Here is a 16,051-nt window from a genome sequence, read left to right on the forward strand (position 1 = left end):
GTTCCTTTGTCTTCTACGACGAAGGTGAGCAATTCCTCAGTCAATCTTCCTCGTTCCATTGTACCTCTGTCTTCTACGCCAAAGGTGAGCTATTCCTCAGTCGATCTTCCCCTTCCAACTTTCCGTTTGTCTTCTACAACGAAGGTGAGCAATTCCTAAGTCGATCATCACCATCCCATTGTTCCTTTGTCTTCTACATTGTTTCTCTATATGCAGGAACAGTATTAAGTAGGTTGGCTTCTTAGTTAAGATGGGAAACAATTAGTAGCTTGCAGCATTTGGAAATTAAATCTTGAAAAAAAATGATTAAGTTGGTTTACTTTACAGATTGTGTGATTTCCTGTTACTTTTCATTAACTTTACAGGTTAGTTTCTCAAGTATGTGTTTCATAATCTATTCATGCTTACCTATATGAAAAAAATGAACTTATCATCTGTTCAACCAAATGACTTAAAGCCATTTAATTACCCGCACTTCTATTTCAGGATATGTCATTGTTATTTACTAAATTAAAAACTCACTTATGAACTTTTTCTTATTTGGGTAAGAACCAACTTATGAACTTTTTCTTATTTGGGTAAGAACCCACTTATGAACTTCACATATAGTTACAATGAGAAATTGATACATAGGGATACACAATTCCCTCAAACCACATAGTGCCTCTTTATAAACCATAATTCTTTCTAATGGGTTTTCAAATTTGGCTAAAAATTTAAAAAATGATCATCTCTAAAATAGTTTAAAATTGTAGATAAAAAATTCCATCATTGGAAACTTTTTTTTTTTTGTACAAATTCTAAAAGAACAAAATTGACAAACTCAGGCAAACCAAACAGTTTTCCACTTAGAATCAACTGACAGACTCAGGAAAATTGTTCCACAGAAACTCTCCCAAAGGAATTACATCCAGAATCAAAAAATGTACCAACAGAATAATCGAACCAAACACCCCCTAAATCACTAAAGTGTGGCCTGCCTTGTGGCCTTTATGTTTCATAGAACAGACCCTTAATTTTGCATCAGCTCTTCCCAGTTCAAAATCATTCATCTCTGACGGATGGATGAAGGTCTTGTATTGTTCCTACCAGTCAGGGTCAAGCCTCTTGAAGTCATCACCTTGTATCCAAGTAGCATTATTTCTAGGGCATTCGTTCCACTTAATTAAGAAAGAGTAGTAGCTACCACCGCTCCGTGTCATAGTGTAGTGATAGTCCAACACCTCTGCAATCTCATCCTCAACTAGTGGTGTCAACTGGAGTTTATTGGGAGGGGGACAGAAGAACTACAGAAGATATGGTATAACAACAGTAGCACAAGTGGCCAAAGCCAACAAAAACACAACAGCAGGCCATTACATCGTTGGATGAGGCCCTAAATACAGATCTGATCTGCCCACCCAAGACTTGGCTACTTCATCAGCCAAAACCCTTGACAACAAAGACAAGACAAAAACACAATCCACGATGAGGTAGATTTCATAATATAGAATTTGGAGATATCATCTTAAATTCTTAAAACATGCATAGAACTTTCATTGTTGGCAACAGGAATCATATTTATTGAGTAGCCTCTGTTCTACTTCTTTTCTGATAACTCAACTAACAATCTACTTTCTGTTTTTCGTTTGTCCTTTCAGTGCCTACATGTTTCATCAAAACAATCACCCTGAGTGGGCATTCATTGTCCATTGTTGCACAACTTCCTCCATCTTGTCACTAATTCCCCACTCCTAAGTTCCCTTAGTTTGGAAGGGAAGTGAAAGGTAGGCAAATGAAATGAAAACAGAACTGATATGGAATCTTCCGTAATAAAAGAAAAAGGGTGTACCCAGTGCATGATGCTCCCACCATTGCGGGGTTTGGGGAGAGTCATATGTACACAGCCTTACCCCCTCTTCGTAAAGAGGTTGTTTCCCAACTCAAACTCATGACCACTAGGTTACAAAGGAGAACCTTACCGTTGCAACAAGGGCTGCTAATGTAGAAAGGCCAGGCTGAGCAGGATCAACACTAATCAACCTACAGAATTTCAGGATTGTAGTTACTAAAACAACAAAATATGCATCTGCTTCAGTTGGATCCTAACAGCCGTGTCTTCAAAATACCAACAAACTTTCAGCAGTAATATCAAGCCTTCGATTGCCTCTTAGTTGCAAGTTAACTCACAGAACAGTAAAATAAAAGACGAAGAATAAAACAGAAACAGGGAAGAAGGGGATAGATGGTTTGAGTCTCTCACTCGCATGGTCGCACCTGGGCCTCTCACCTCACACTGCTTCTCACAGCAACCATAGCTAACAGACAAGCTTTATTTTCACCCATTAATTTGGTAGGACTCTCCACTACTGCACTACATATACAGTGATAGTTGCTAAAATCAAAAAAGAAAAGAAAGCAAAATAGAAAGTCTCTTACAAAGCACTATTGAGACTTGTACCAAAAGCTAACTAAGATCTAAATTATTAACCAAAATAGAAAGTAGTAAACACATAAAATCTAAGCTAACAGAAAAATAGAAACTACTAAACATAGAAATAGAAACTAACTAAAAAGGCAAACTTTAAAAGACCTTGGCAGCACCCTTCTTCCAATGCAAGCTATACTTGGGTGTTGGGTCCGACAAGATCTTTTGAGAGCCTTCTACTGCAAGTAGCAAATTCTCCAACAAATCCTCCACACAAGCTGCCCATATGGGCCCAAAATACTGTTCAAGTGAACAGTATCATTGTTTATGTGAATAGTAACTCGTCAATTTTTCTGAATTCTACTTTGGTCCTCCTCTTCTTCATGCTTTGATCTACATTAACTCGCCCCGTCCTAAAAAAACTCGGCCTCGAGCTTTGTATACTGTAAGGACAATCTTAGGGCCCGTTTGGTGTTTGATAAGTCATGTTTTTAGAAGTCGATGGTAACCAGTGAAAGAATTGCCACAAGTCGTTTCCAGAAACGGCGAAACAAGTTGAACTTGTTTCGCCTGAGTCGTTTCTTGAACCATAAATAAGTAAAAATTTCTATTTCTATTTCTAAAAATAAGTGAAACGAAACAATTTTATCAAACGCTTTATGCTCCGTTTCTCCTGTTTCTGGAAACAGAAACGGCAGAAACGCGTTTCTTGAAACGTTATCAAACGGGCCCTTAGCATGGTGCACATCTAGTTTCAGCCCGAAACAATACCCCGTCGGTTGGGGGATACGATGTCCTTAATTCCATCTATGGCAGCTCCTGAGGAAAATTTTCAAAGGCTATATGGTTATTTTTGTAAATTTCCAATATAAGGTTTTACTATATATTTGTAGCCAGGTTTTCTTTCTCTAAGCAATATGAGAGGTGTGAATACGAGCATTGTAACTTTATTTTTCATCGATAGTGAAGCAAGATCCCATCTCGCCGAGGACATAGGCAATCTCACTAAACCTCGTAATTCTATGTGCATTAATGGTTTTTTTCCATTACTTTTCTGCTTCTTTTTAGGGTTGCGTTTCTCTACACTGGCATCTCGCGGATGTTTGGAATGAAGTCTCAAAGTCATGGCTATCGTTCTTCAAAAAATTCAGGTGGCATAATGAACTCGATGTGATCAACTTTAATATCAGATTTGTCATTGACCACCTTATCCATGGAAATTTCTCTTGTCCCGTTCTCAATCTCCACCTCTTCAGACTCCAATGCAATGCTGATTGCATCGGGTTCTTCATCTTGGTGGTTCATAGTCATCTCAATTGTCTGTTCTGTGGTGACTTTGACATAGACCTTTCCGGTAGGACCATATCTTGTTGTTGTACCATCTTCAAAACTCCTCCCATGGTAGCATCCCTTGGAGGTTGGGGGCAGAGGGGGCCAAATTTGGATTCAAAATTTTTCTCAAGAGCAGTCATGCGGCCTAATAATTGCTTCAGCTCCCTAAAAAGATACTCAGAGGCTTGTGGGTGTTTAGCCAGGTCAGAGATAAGACATTCATTGTTGGCCATGGTAGGCACTGATACCAAATGATGTAGAAAGGCCAGGCCGAGGTGGATCAACACTAACCAACCTACAAAATTTCAGAACCGTAGTGACTAAAATAACAGAATATTGATCTGCTTCAGTTGGATCCTAACAGTATTGTTTTCAAAATACCAACAACTTTCAGCAGTAGTATCAAGTCTTTGACTGTCACTTAGTTGCAGGTTTAACTCACATGACAATAAAATAAAAGATGAAGAATAAAACAGAAAACAGGGAAGAAGGGGATCGATGGTTTGAGTCTCTCACCTCACACTGCCTCTCGCAACAATCATGGCTAACAACCAATCTTTTTTTCATCCATTGATTTATTTGTTTGCCCTTATCATGGATGAGTTAACCAAGAGCATTTTAGAAGAGGTCCCCTGGTGTATGCTCTTTGCTGATGACAACGTTTTATTGGATGAGACTAATGTAGGGATTAACTCTAAGTTGGAACTATGGAGATTAACCTAGGACACAAGAGGTTCTAAGATTAGTAGATCGAAGACAAAATATATGATGTGTGACTTAGGAACAAGAGGTTTTAATATTAGTAGATCGAAGATGGAATATATGATGTGTAACTTTAGTGACTCTATGATGGATGATGAAATGATGAAAAATTGAGAAGAGAGATTCCACAAAGTGATCATTTTAGATATCTGATTCAACCATAAATAAAGAAGGTGACATAGAGAATGATGTTCACAAAGAATCAAAATGGAATGGATAAAGTGGAGAAATGCATCCAAAGTGTTGTGTGATCCGCATATCCCTTTAAAACTTAAGGAAAAATTCTATAGGATTGTTGTGAGATCGACTATGATGTATAGGGCAGTTAAAAAGTGTTGTGTAGCAGATATGAGGATGTTAAGATGGATGTGCGACAAAACTAGGAAGGATAAAGTAAGGAATGAGCATATTATAACAGATTTGGGAGTTGCCCCAATCAATGACAAGCTCTGTGAAAGTCGTTTGAGGTGGTATGACTATGTCCAATGGAGGCCTGAGGATGCCCCAATAAGAAGAAATGATATAATTCATATTGAAGGGGCTAAAAGAGCTAGAGGCAGGCCTAAAATGACTATAGGAGAAGTTGCGAGGAATGACATGCATAGTCTCAGTCTTGTCTAAAGTATTACCTCGGATAAAGCCTATTGGAGGGCAAGCATCCATGTAGCTGACCCCATTTAGTTGAGGTTCCTCAAACGTGATGGGGGCAACACCTCCTTCTTTTACTCTCATCTTTCTACCTCACCTTTCTTTTCTCATCTCCCATCTTTTCATCAATTTTTTTTTTTTTGGGGGTGGGGGTGGGGGGTGGGGGGGGGGGGAGGGAGGGTGAGGGGTGGGGTGGGATCCATGTAGCCCCATTAAGTTAGGATATGGCTGTTGTTATTGTTGTTAATTCATTGGTAAGTCTCTCATTGGTCCATTACATATATAATGATAGTTGTTAAAACCATCAAGGATAAAAAGCAAAATAGAAAGTCTCTTACAAAGCAATATTGAAACTTGAACAAAAAGCTAACTAAGATCTTAACGATAAACCAAAATAGAAAGTACAAAAGATAAAAAATATCTAAGCGAACAGAAAAATAGAAACTACTAAACATAGAATTAGAAACTAACTAAGAAGGCAAACTTTAAAAGATCTTAGCAGCATCTTTCTCTGAATGCAAGTTGTCCTTGGGTCCCATAAGATCTTCTGGGTGCCTTCTACCGCAAGTAACAAATACTCCACGAAAACCTCTACGCAAACTAACCCATACTAGTGTTCACGTGAACAGTAATTTTATCCTGAATTCTATTCTAGTCCTCCTCACCAACCTTCCCTTCTTCATGCTCTGATCTACATCACCCACTTCTATAGAAACTTTACTAATATGATATAAGGGTGTGGCATGATTTCCACTTTCAGAGTTTACCGGGTTTTGATCTTTATTTTAGTTTTCAAATTTAAGACCAAGCATTTTGGGTCCTTACCTAGTTGCTTGAGTTCTTCCTAGAAACTACAGTATCCTAGAAGTTAGTCTAAAGATTCTCAAAGTGTTTGTGCGGAGGAATTATGCGATTATAGTTTGATAAGGTTTCAAAATGTCCTATCCACTTATTGTGCAGCTTGACTTCTAACAGAAAATCTCCATAGCAGACCTCCTATCTTAACAACCCAAAGAAATTCCAGGGATTCAGTAAATGATGATAAATAATTACATATTGTACCCATGGACTATGGTCTTCTGTAGTTCAAGCTCCAGACAGAAATGAAACCAAATAAAAGTAAAAGCTTTCTGCAATATACAAATCCCATTGCCAATTGTGATTATCCTCTCGGTCATTGGGGATATAAAAATTGTACATTCATGGAGTAATATTAGACAACAAAGTCCAACCACCACCCCCCCCCCCCCCCACACACACACAAAAGCAAATTTCGACTTTTTCTTTTTTTGTAGATTTCCTGTTGATTTGATGTACAATAAAGACAAAGAAGCATATAACTTACAAAGACGCTCTTCCTTCCAGAGAACGCAATCGCATGCCGATCACACGCTCCCTAAATTTACCATCGCTAACTTTCAGCATCTCCGACAAAGGAAGTAAGAAACCATGCTCGACCAAAAGCCTATGCCGAAGCTTTATCTTCCCATCCAGACTAAAAGAGAAATACTAGGGAAACCTGTTGAGCTCCTCCGAATCTCCATTCATCTCATTTAAGAAGTCCACCTTGGACTGAAAATTATTGTCAATAACGCAAGTGACCTCAAAAACATCTCATCCGTCTCCTTATAAGAAAATCCCAAGCTCTGCAGAAACTCGAGCTTATGATCAAGTGTGCCCTCCACGCTGGAAACCAAGAGGAGGGTGGTCTGGCAAGCGACTGCGTGAGGACCCACTAATCCTCCAACTGATCACAAACGCTGAAAATCAAGAGTATGGGGCGTCGAGTGATCGAGTTACGGGCATCGTGAAATGGCATCCCGATATCATTGAGGAGGAAATCGAAGACAGGGTAGAGTGGGTATGGGGATCGCGGGTGAAGAGCTGAGGGTGCATTCCGAAGATGCGGCCGACGTCGGAGCGTTCAATGAACATTGAAGTGGACGGGAGATCTGGATTCTTCTCGAGGGCTTCAAGGTATAGAAGCTTCTCACGGAAGCAGAGGCCAGAATCGAAGGCGGAGGCTGGGTAGGTATGGAGAGGTGAAGCCGTCCGGTAGAAATTCGGAGCGTTTTCTTGGGGAAGGGATAGGGTTTTTGATGGATTTTGGTGGAGAAGACTGAGGAGTGAGTCGAGTGACTGGGTGACCGAGTGACCGAGTGAGAGTCGGTAGCAAGGAGATTTTGGCATTGAGCCGTTGATGACGGTTAAAAACTTGGGATGAAGATTAGTCGAATGGAGAACACGCAGGGGTATCGACCTAAGGGACAGGGGCGTCAGTTCACTGTACCCTGTGAGAGCATGTGCACAATTAGGTGCCGTACCTAATTGCTTGCTAGGGTTCATAAATATCCTTCTAAATCTTAGTATTTTTAAAAAATCTTCTGGTACTTCAGTTCTTTATCTGTGAAATTGCAACCTAGGTAGCAATTAAATTTTATCCTCATTGGGCACTAATTAGACTTAAGTTGGTGTGAAACAATCACATTGGCAAGTGTCAACTTTGAGATAAATCGAACAATTCTCTATCCAATTCACCAATTTTAATAACTTGACTCTGATAAGTGGAACCTTCAACCTTCAACCTTCAACCTTCATATTTCCACTCATTCTAAGACCATCATGTTTCCACAAAATTATCATAACTTCTACCCTCCCAGAAAAAAAAGATATCGTTATGGATCAGGCTTCTCTCTAACGATTACACCCTTCAACGCCTCTCTAACTATCATCCAAAGACTGCAAGGGCTTGATCACACATCCCAACATCTGTCAACACATAGGGATGTGTGTCCAAGCATTTTCAGCCTTTGGATGGATCGTTGGAGGATCATTGGTGTTGGAGAGGATTCCAATCCCTCGTAATGATGCCTATTAGTAGCATCATGTCTCATATAGATAATACTTTACCTTTTTTTTTTTTTTTTTTGGTAAGACATCTAAGCCATCCAATCCCCTTGCTTCTGCAACTCCTCTCACTTTCCATCGATGCTGCACCTTCTCTTTCTCTTGTGTTTCACTAGTGTACCCTACCAATGTAATCCACATGGGGGTAAAATATTGGAGGATCATGGATTGAAAGAAGCCGATCAATTGCTATTATGTTGATTGAAATTGAACACCTCTCGGATTCCACCAGTTAATGGTGTCAGTCAGTTGCGTGCATAAGGTGTTCACAAATCACAATAACCAGCAATGCTTCTTTCGATCGACCTCTCATCCTTGAAATCGGCTGGGCTCTCATTCGACTGCCAATACAATTTAGGCCCATAATCAATACTAGCACAATCACTTAGGCACATCTTCTAGTTAATATATATGCGCTATGCCACGTGAACCAAAATAATGCTCTTAAAGATTGCCATAGGCCAAGTCAAAGTTCAATATCATAAGCATTAGATACATTTTGACTTGGTTAGTCTATATTATGAACAACCTATCTTAAGGCATTCCAATCTAATTCCTTCAGTGATTAGTTGAGTTTGAGCATATGTGATCATTATATTCTAGGATCATCTAGATAATCACAAGATAAAAACATATCCGAGGAGCATATTTAGAACATCTTCAACCATTGCTCGAGTTGCTTGAATCTAATAGATGGCTTGATTTGATCTTCAAGTTGTGCTCCACCACTCAAAGACAAAGTCTCTTGAACAACTGGATATCTCTGTGTTCAAGGGCATGCTTCTCAACACTTGAAACCTATATACTCATTACAACACTTGGAAGAGCAAAGAGTTTTTTTACGCATGAATAGAATGTGATCACCGAAACAAACAAGTCATTAAAATCACATATTGTTCACATAACAACCTTTGCCTTAACACCTTCCTTAGACTCATGTTGAATGGTCTTTATTTTCTTATAAGGGAATTTGAACTTGGTACTGTATAGATACTGAGGCCAAGAGAACACAACTCTATTGACGCAGGTACAAGCCAATGCGTAGGCCAATGGGAGGGTGAACATAAGCATTTTAGTGTTGGGGCAACACGGGTTTTCTACACCTGTTATGTCTAGGCATATACACACACAACTAGGGGTGAAACAGGGTCGGGTCGGGTTGGGTTTCTTAAAACCCCAACCCAACCCTGCTGGGTTCACGCTTAGGCCCAAACCTATCGGGCTCAGAGTTGGGCCAGGTTGACCCTGACTCATCTTGCTTTTTTTTTTTCTCCACAAAGAGTTACAAATGTTAAGTCTATACTAACTAAAGGAGATGGTGAAATTTTAAGACTATGGCCAACCCTTGTCCCATCCCTAATCCATAAAATTGTTCCGAGCAAGGTTGTCAATTTGGTTATAAGATAGACATTTTAATTGTTTGGCATTATCACATCTCCCAGAAATTAGACAAACCAAATTTTGGCCCAATTATTCTGATTGCTAATAAATCTAAAGTTCATATCAATATATGACAGGAAACACAAAGACAACTTATGTAAACAAAAGGGGGGATCTTCTTAGCTCAATAGGTATGAGTATGTGACTTGTATAACACATAATGTGGGTTGAAGTCGTACAAGCAGCTTGTGTAACACATGATGGGGACCTAGGGGAAGGGGAACACTATTACTAAACATAATAATATATCAGGGTTAAAACCGGACCGGGTTAAGATGGGCCAGACTGGGCCTAGGTTTAGTCAGAGTTGGGTCGGGATGGGCTAGGTTAACCCTCATAACTGGATTAGACAGTGTTCAAGCTTAGGACGGACCAAGGCAGATTCGGGAGGAGTCTAGGGACATGAGTCACCTAACTCAAGTGCATGGAGATCACCTAAATTGTCAAATTTTTCTACCTTTCATTTGAAATTTTTTGGTCTCTCACACAAACCTTTTAATACAATTAATCTAATCCTCTACCTCCTTAAATTTAGTCATCGACATGTATGTGGAGTCCTCTGTCACATGAAATTCATGTACTACCAAGTGACAAATTGTGAATTATCACACTTTATTATGACATAATCTATTAATATCTAATCAGAAAGGTATCCATATCCAAAATTTGGACAATTCAAATCATAATCCGTCGGATTCATCTGTATATCAATTATCAACCACTAATAAAAAATTAAGTAGCCAGATCTTGGGGGTTGTTGAAAATTCAACAAGTTGACAAGTCAAAAATCCAAAATAAGCAAAAAACGTAATGGTACAAATTTTATTGGCGCTCTTTTGATTTGATCAAGTTGAGCCCCCACAGGGATAATGCAATCAATGGCCATTAGCCAATGGCCATCGCGGTAGCCATGGAAGCTGGGAATCTGCGTTTGAATATTTCATAAAATAAAATAAATAATTTGTGTAAGGCTGCGCTGTAATAAAACACTGGCAAGTGGGAAGTCGAAGGGCCGTTTGATAACGTTTCAAGAAACGCGTTTCTGTTGTTTATGTTTCCAAAAATAGCAGAAACGGAGTAAAAAACATTTGATAAAACTGTTTCATTTCACTTATTTTCAGAAATATAAATAGAAATTTTACTTATTTATGGTTCAAGAAACGACCAAGGAGAAACAAGTTCAACTTGTTTCGTCGTTTCTGGAAACGACTTGTGGCCATTTTTTCATTGGTTACTATCGACTTCTAAAAACATGACTTATCAAACACCTTCAATTCCGTTTCTGTTTCTAGAAACGAAAATTTATGTTTCTGTCGTTTCTTGAAACAGAAACGACAGAAACGTTATCAAACGGGCCCGAAGTGTCAAAAAAAGGAGAATTGGGAATTTAATATTTTCGGATGGAGGGATTAGGGAATGTTAATAAATAAATAAAAAGCGTGTCGGGGATATTTCGTGTCTTTTCACTTTTCAGTTGAGCGTTTTTGGTTGAGAGCGTTCAATGATTCTGTGTAGGAAGGTTGAAGAACAGGAAATCCATCCGTTTAAATCTCGTGGTTCTCAAAATCGATTCGTAGGCTTTCCTATGCCAATCTCTATTTACCCATTATTTATTTTCTTAAAATTTAATTATTATTTGTTAAAAAAAAAAAATTGGTTGGTTGGTCTGGGAATTTCGGACTCCACCCGATTGTCCCGCTCGCCTTAAAGACCGATTTTGCAGCTCGTCCGGTCGTGAGTTGTAAGCTCTACATCTCTATAGGCATTCTTTTATTTCTTTTATTTTTTTTTCTTTTTTGTTATTATTGCCTGTAAATTGTGTATTTTGCTGGATTCAACGAGTTTGTTTGGGTTCGGTTGCTTTGAGGATTATGTAGTTTTTTCATGCTTTCATTTGATTTTTGGTTCTTTCTGTTTGAATAAGTTTGGAATTTCTATTTGGGTAATGTTGCTTGATTCTGATTGTTGGCTGGGACACTGGGTGTTCTTTCCCATCTGGTTTTGTAATTTGCAGATTGGTTTGTAGTGGGTTGTACATTGTATGAGGTTCGGCAATCGATTTTGATTGATTGGGTTCATTCTTTACCAATAATGGATCTTTTTTATTTTTCTTTGTTTGGGGGATAATAGGGGGCAGCTAGGTGGGGGTGTTGTTTGTATGTTGAGGTAATCTTGTTAAATCTGATCTGGGTTTAAATTTCTGTTGAGGGTTTGATGCATTTGATGTCGCTGTGTGTTTCTAATGGGAATTCAAGTTGTTGGGAATGGAAGTTTCTAATGCATTCTTCAGGGAACGTAGAAAAGATGAAGAGAAGGACAAAATTTTAGCTACTATCTTGAAGGTTTTGCTACAAGGAATTAAGGGGTTTGCTGTGAAAAAAGTGTAAGATGGGGAGGGTAAAGCTAAAGATAAAGAGATTGGAAAATACCAGTGGTCGACAAGTGACCTACTCGAAAAGGAGGGCTGGGATCTTGAAGAAAGCTAAGGAGCTATCAATATTGTGTGATATAGACATTGCCCTTCTCATGTTTTCACCAACCGGCAAGGCTACTTTGTGCCTTGGAGAAAGAAGGTGCTCCTTTTCCCCCTTTGCTAGATGTATTCAAATTTGATATATTCTGTCTTTTACCCTCCTAGGCCTCTGGGTTGCTTGAAAACGTATTGGTTTCAACTCTAACAAGAATGGAGAAAACTATATCACTTTATTCACACTTTGCAATTATGTTGCTGATGCACTCTGCTAATACCCACCCCATCTTGTATGTTATAACATTTGGCCATTATTGCGTGATTCTAGTTATACACATTAGTATTGTCAATTATCGAAACAACATTTTGGTGGCTGTGCATTTGCAAAAGAGGTTGACATGGGGCAACTGCAAATGCAATTGTTGCTTGCATTTCATGACCAGAATTGGCAAAAGTTCTTGTTTATTTTCTGTTGACGACAGAATGAGTGCTTGCATCATGACTAAAGAACTGTTTAAGTGAGTCTATATCACATGATAAATAATCATTTGAAAGCATGAATTAAGAGATATAACAAACTGGGTTAGGAATGAGTTAAAAAGGCTAGAGAAGAGCAATGTTGTTCTGATCTATCAAAGAAAAGGAAATGCTTCAATAGTTTCCTTCTGGCGGTATCTTTTTTTTTTTTTTTTGGGGTCTAGAAAATTCTGTTCAGTGTCTTGATACACCCCTCCCCTATTGTTTCCAAATATCAAAGGATTTATAAAAAAAAAAAAAAAAAAAACCTATTTCATGTTTGTTTGGTCACTTGTATTTCCTTATATTTTCCTTTTGTTTTATAAATTTTATGAAGAATATGATTCGTCTCATTTAACTGCATTGCCTTTATGTAGAAATAGGAAATTTTAGTGTAAACTAGCATAAACTGCAAGTGTTAGTTAAGTCATGAGATTTTCGTGCTTCCTAATAAGAGCGTGTTTCTGTTTTTATTTTTATTCAAGTATTTATTTTCCAAAAAAGATATGTTTACTTGGAGAATAATTGTACTTGGGTTTTCCCAGGTTTTGGGAATAATTTCCCCATTTAAGGTTTTGATTCAGTTGATACAAGCACCTATGCTATTGGTTGGCTCCAGATCCAAGTCATGTACGTGGCTTTTACTGGTGCCATGCATTCAAATACAGTTTTGATGTCATGCTGTATCTCAAAAATCTATACGCTAAATTCAACTGTAAAACAGACAATTTATGACACTTAGAAATCTCAGGATGCACACTTACTGATCTTATATCATCGATCCTTAGAAATCTCAGGATGCACACTTCCTGATCTTATATCATAGATCTCTGAGCCACATAGGTTGAAGCATCAATTATTCTAAATTCAAAATTACATGGATCTCTCTCTTCTTTCTTTTCTTTATAAGCGATTTTATTGATAAAATGTCAGTGCCAACAAAGTATGTGTGAGATCCTTTCTCTGTAATGGATACTTTCGCTTCTGCACAACCAACATAGGTTTTACTTTTGTTCTTTTTCATCATTCTTGTTTGAAACTTTGTCTGATAAATCTGGATTTTTCTATTTTATGCTCAGTACCATTGAAGATGTCATATCGAAGTTTTCCCAACTCACTCCACAGGAAAGGGCAAAAAGGTACCCTGAATTTCAGTATGAATTGGAACTTTTTTTCTTAAAGGATGGATTGTGTATGATTAAAAGTAGTGATTAATAGCTTTTCAGTGTATTTTTAACAGGAAGTTGGAGAGCCTTGAAGTAAGAATTTCTGTCACAATTTTTTCCTTCTACTATATGCACTAATATATTACCCTTGTTTAAAAAAAAAAAAAAAAAAAAAAAAAAATGTTGGTTTAAAAAAAAAAAAAAACCGTATATTAATATAAATGTTCTTGCACTTTCTTTGAGAGCACAGGCACTAAAGAAAACTTTTAAGAAATTGGATCATGACGTAAATATTCAAGACTTTCTGGGTACGAGGTATGTGATGATTTCTGTCAAGTTGGAACTCTTCCATCTGAATAAGGCCCAAGCTTTTTGTTGTGTCACTTGTTAGTTAAAAGAAACCTGATATTCCATTCCCCTTTTGGTTTCTTGCAGCACCCAAACAATTGAGGTATGAATCAGGAACGAGTCAACAATTTACTTTATTGTTTTCTGTTCGAGCTTATTCATGTTCATAATATGTTCTATTTTGGTAAAATTTCTCTGGGCAGGAATTGACTAATCAATCAAGACTATTGCAAGCTCAACTGTCTGAAGTACACAAGAGACTAAGGTTCATATTTGGAACCTGCTATCATTAAGTGTGGTGCTTTTGTTTTGGTGTCTTGTACAATGACTTTAAACATGAAGTCTGCTATGACTTACTGTGTAAATGGAGTTTCCTGTTATATTTGAATCTGTATTTCATTTTTCTCTTGAGGTATCATATATATATTCCAATTAGATATTGAAAGCCACCGAGCCATAATTTGTTTGTCTTGTCCCTTCTACTTGATTGATTGAAATCATTAGTGTCTCATTGTGAGGAACAAGGTTACTCCAGGTACAGCTTTCAATAGAAATTACTTTCATTTATTCAATCATATATTAAACAAACAAAGCCTTTGTTTTCTGAGTAAGTTTAAAGAGAAGATCCTATAGTTGGTTGTGCAACATGAACTTGACAGCTATTCTAATGAATTTGGATGGAGGTTTAATTGTTTATTATTGAAGGTTGATATGGGTAAAGGTAGCTGGAGCTTTAGATGATCTTTTGACCACATGGGCCTGATTGTGTTTTTTATCCTGCATTCTAATATTGAGATAATGATACCTGGAGGCCTAGATGATCTTTTGATGGTCTCAGCCTGGTATTATTGTTCTTGCATTAAGATATTGAGATAATGATAGATGAAACTGCATACATATCAAAACATTTCATGTCCCCTTGGATGAAACTGCATATGTATCAAAACATTTCATGTTTTCCCTTGTAAAAAATTACACCATTCCTGGTTCAACTGTACATAGTGGTGTTGAGACCTTTTACTCTCATGTGATATTGAACAGTAGAAGCAAGATGGCAGGGGGAGCTAGTTTGGATTTAAAAAAAAAAAGAAAACCATGTTCTGATAGACAGCCATCATATAATAATGACATTATTTTCCACTCTTCCAGCTATTGGACTCATCCAGATAAGATCAATGACCTAGAGAATCTTGGGGCTCTGGAAGAATCTCTCAAGGAATCAGTTAACCGAATTCGAACACATAAGGTATTCCATTTATTCTGTATGATTGGTGCATTCTGTCAGAGTTGATGGTTTATGTTGTATTTCTATTGGGAATTTAATTTTATTTTAGTTAATTCGAGAATTTATATGGAATCCATTACTAAGTAAAACCCATTTTTAATAATCATTTAAGTTGGAAGATACTTTAGGCTATATCCTTGAATGATACATCCACATTCTTTCTTCGTATGGTTATGGATAAAATCCACATTTACTAGTTCTGTGGTGGTAACTGGTAAATGGATTCATTGATGAAATACTTATGTCTAGACATTGACATGCCTAATCTCTGTCCTGTTATATATGTGCCATACACATGGGTAACAAACAGTGGGGACCTGCTATTTGACCACCTCAAAATGTCCTGGACTGCTATGGATCTGATCCAAGAGTTGTAAACCTTTTATCATTCTATATTTGGTTGCAGGAAATTTTCAGAAGGCAACAATTGATGAGTCTGGAATGTGCTAGTCAGGTAACGAATTGTGCTGCTGCTATCTCTGATTGATTATCGGTGTAAGCAAGGGAAAATTCTGACATGATGTATTTTGTCCTTTTAGTTTCAGAATGGGATACATTTACCCCTGGGAATGGGAAATGAGCAGCAACCACAACCAATATCATGGCTTCCCAGTAATGACAATCAACATATAATGTTGCCAGAGGACCCAAACCTACTTCCTCAGAGGTAACATGACTACTTTTATCAAGTTTCTTTTCTTTCTATTTTTTTCCCCTGATTTTATCAGACTTTCAGTACAACCTTTCAATACGAGTCTGTTTGAAAAAAA

General features: G+C 37.7%; 1 protein-coding gene and 1 pseudogene across 2 annotated transcripts in view; one reads left to right on the top strand and one right to left on the bottom strand.

The window, feature by feature from the left end:
• Positions 1–823: 823 nt before the first annotated feature.
• Positions 824–7,343, bottom strand: LOC122075363 (annotated as a pseudogene).
• Positions 7,344–10,955: 3,612 nt separating this feature from the next.
• LOC122076733 (agamous-like MADS-box protein AGL65) overlaps positions 10,956–16,051 on the top strand; it is a 7,262-nt gene continuing 2,166 nt past the window's right edge. Inside the window, exons 1-10 of one of the 2 annotated variants that reach the window (XM_042642224.1) lie at positions 10,957–11,237; positions 11,787–12,069; positions 13,562–13,621; positions 13,723–13,741; positions 13,899–13,963; positions 14,084–14,099; positions 14,200–14,261; positions 15,146–15,242; positions 15,688–15,735; positions 15,821–15,948. In XM_042642224.1, coding sequence (XP_042498158.1) covers positions 11,885–12,069; positions 13,562–13,621; positions 13,723–13,741; positions 13,899–13,963; positions 14,084–14,099; positions 14,200–14,261; positions 15,146–15,242; positions 15,688–15,735; positions 15,821–15,948 — 680 coding nt within the window. In that variant the 5' untranslated portion in view covers positions 10,957–11,237; positions 11,787–11,884. Of the gene's footprint in view, positions 12,070–13,561; positions 13,622–13,722; positions 13,742–13,898; positions 13,964–14,083; positions 14,100–14,199; positions 14,262–15,145; positions 15,243–15,687; positions 15,736–15,820; positions 15,949–16,051 lie in introns of both variants that reach the window. The other variant, XM_042642225.1, reaches the window with a different exon arrangement.

This window comes from Macadamia integrifolia, chromosome 4 (assembly GCF_013358625.1).
Source record: "Macadamia integrifolia cultivar HAES 741 chromosome 4, SCU_Mint_v3, whole genome shotgun sequence".
Taxonomy (NCBI): domain Eukaryota; kingdom Viridiplantae; phylum Streptophyta; class Magnoliopsida; order Proteales; family Proteaceae; genus Macadamia; species Macadamia integrifolia.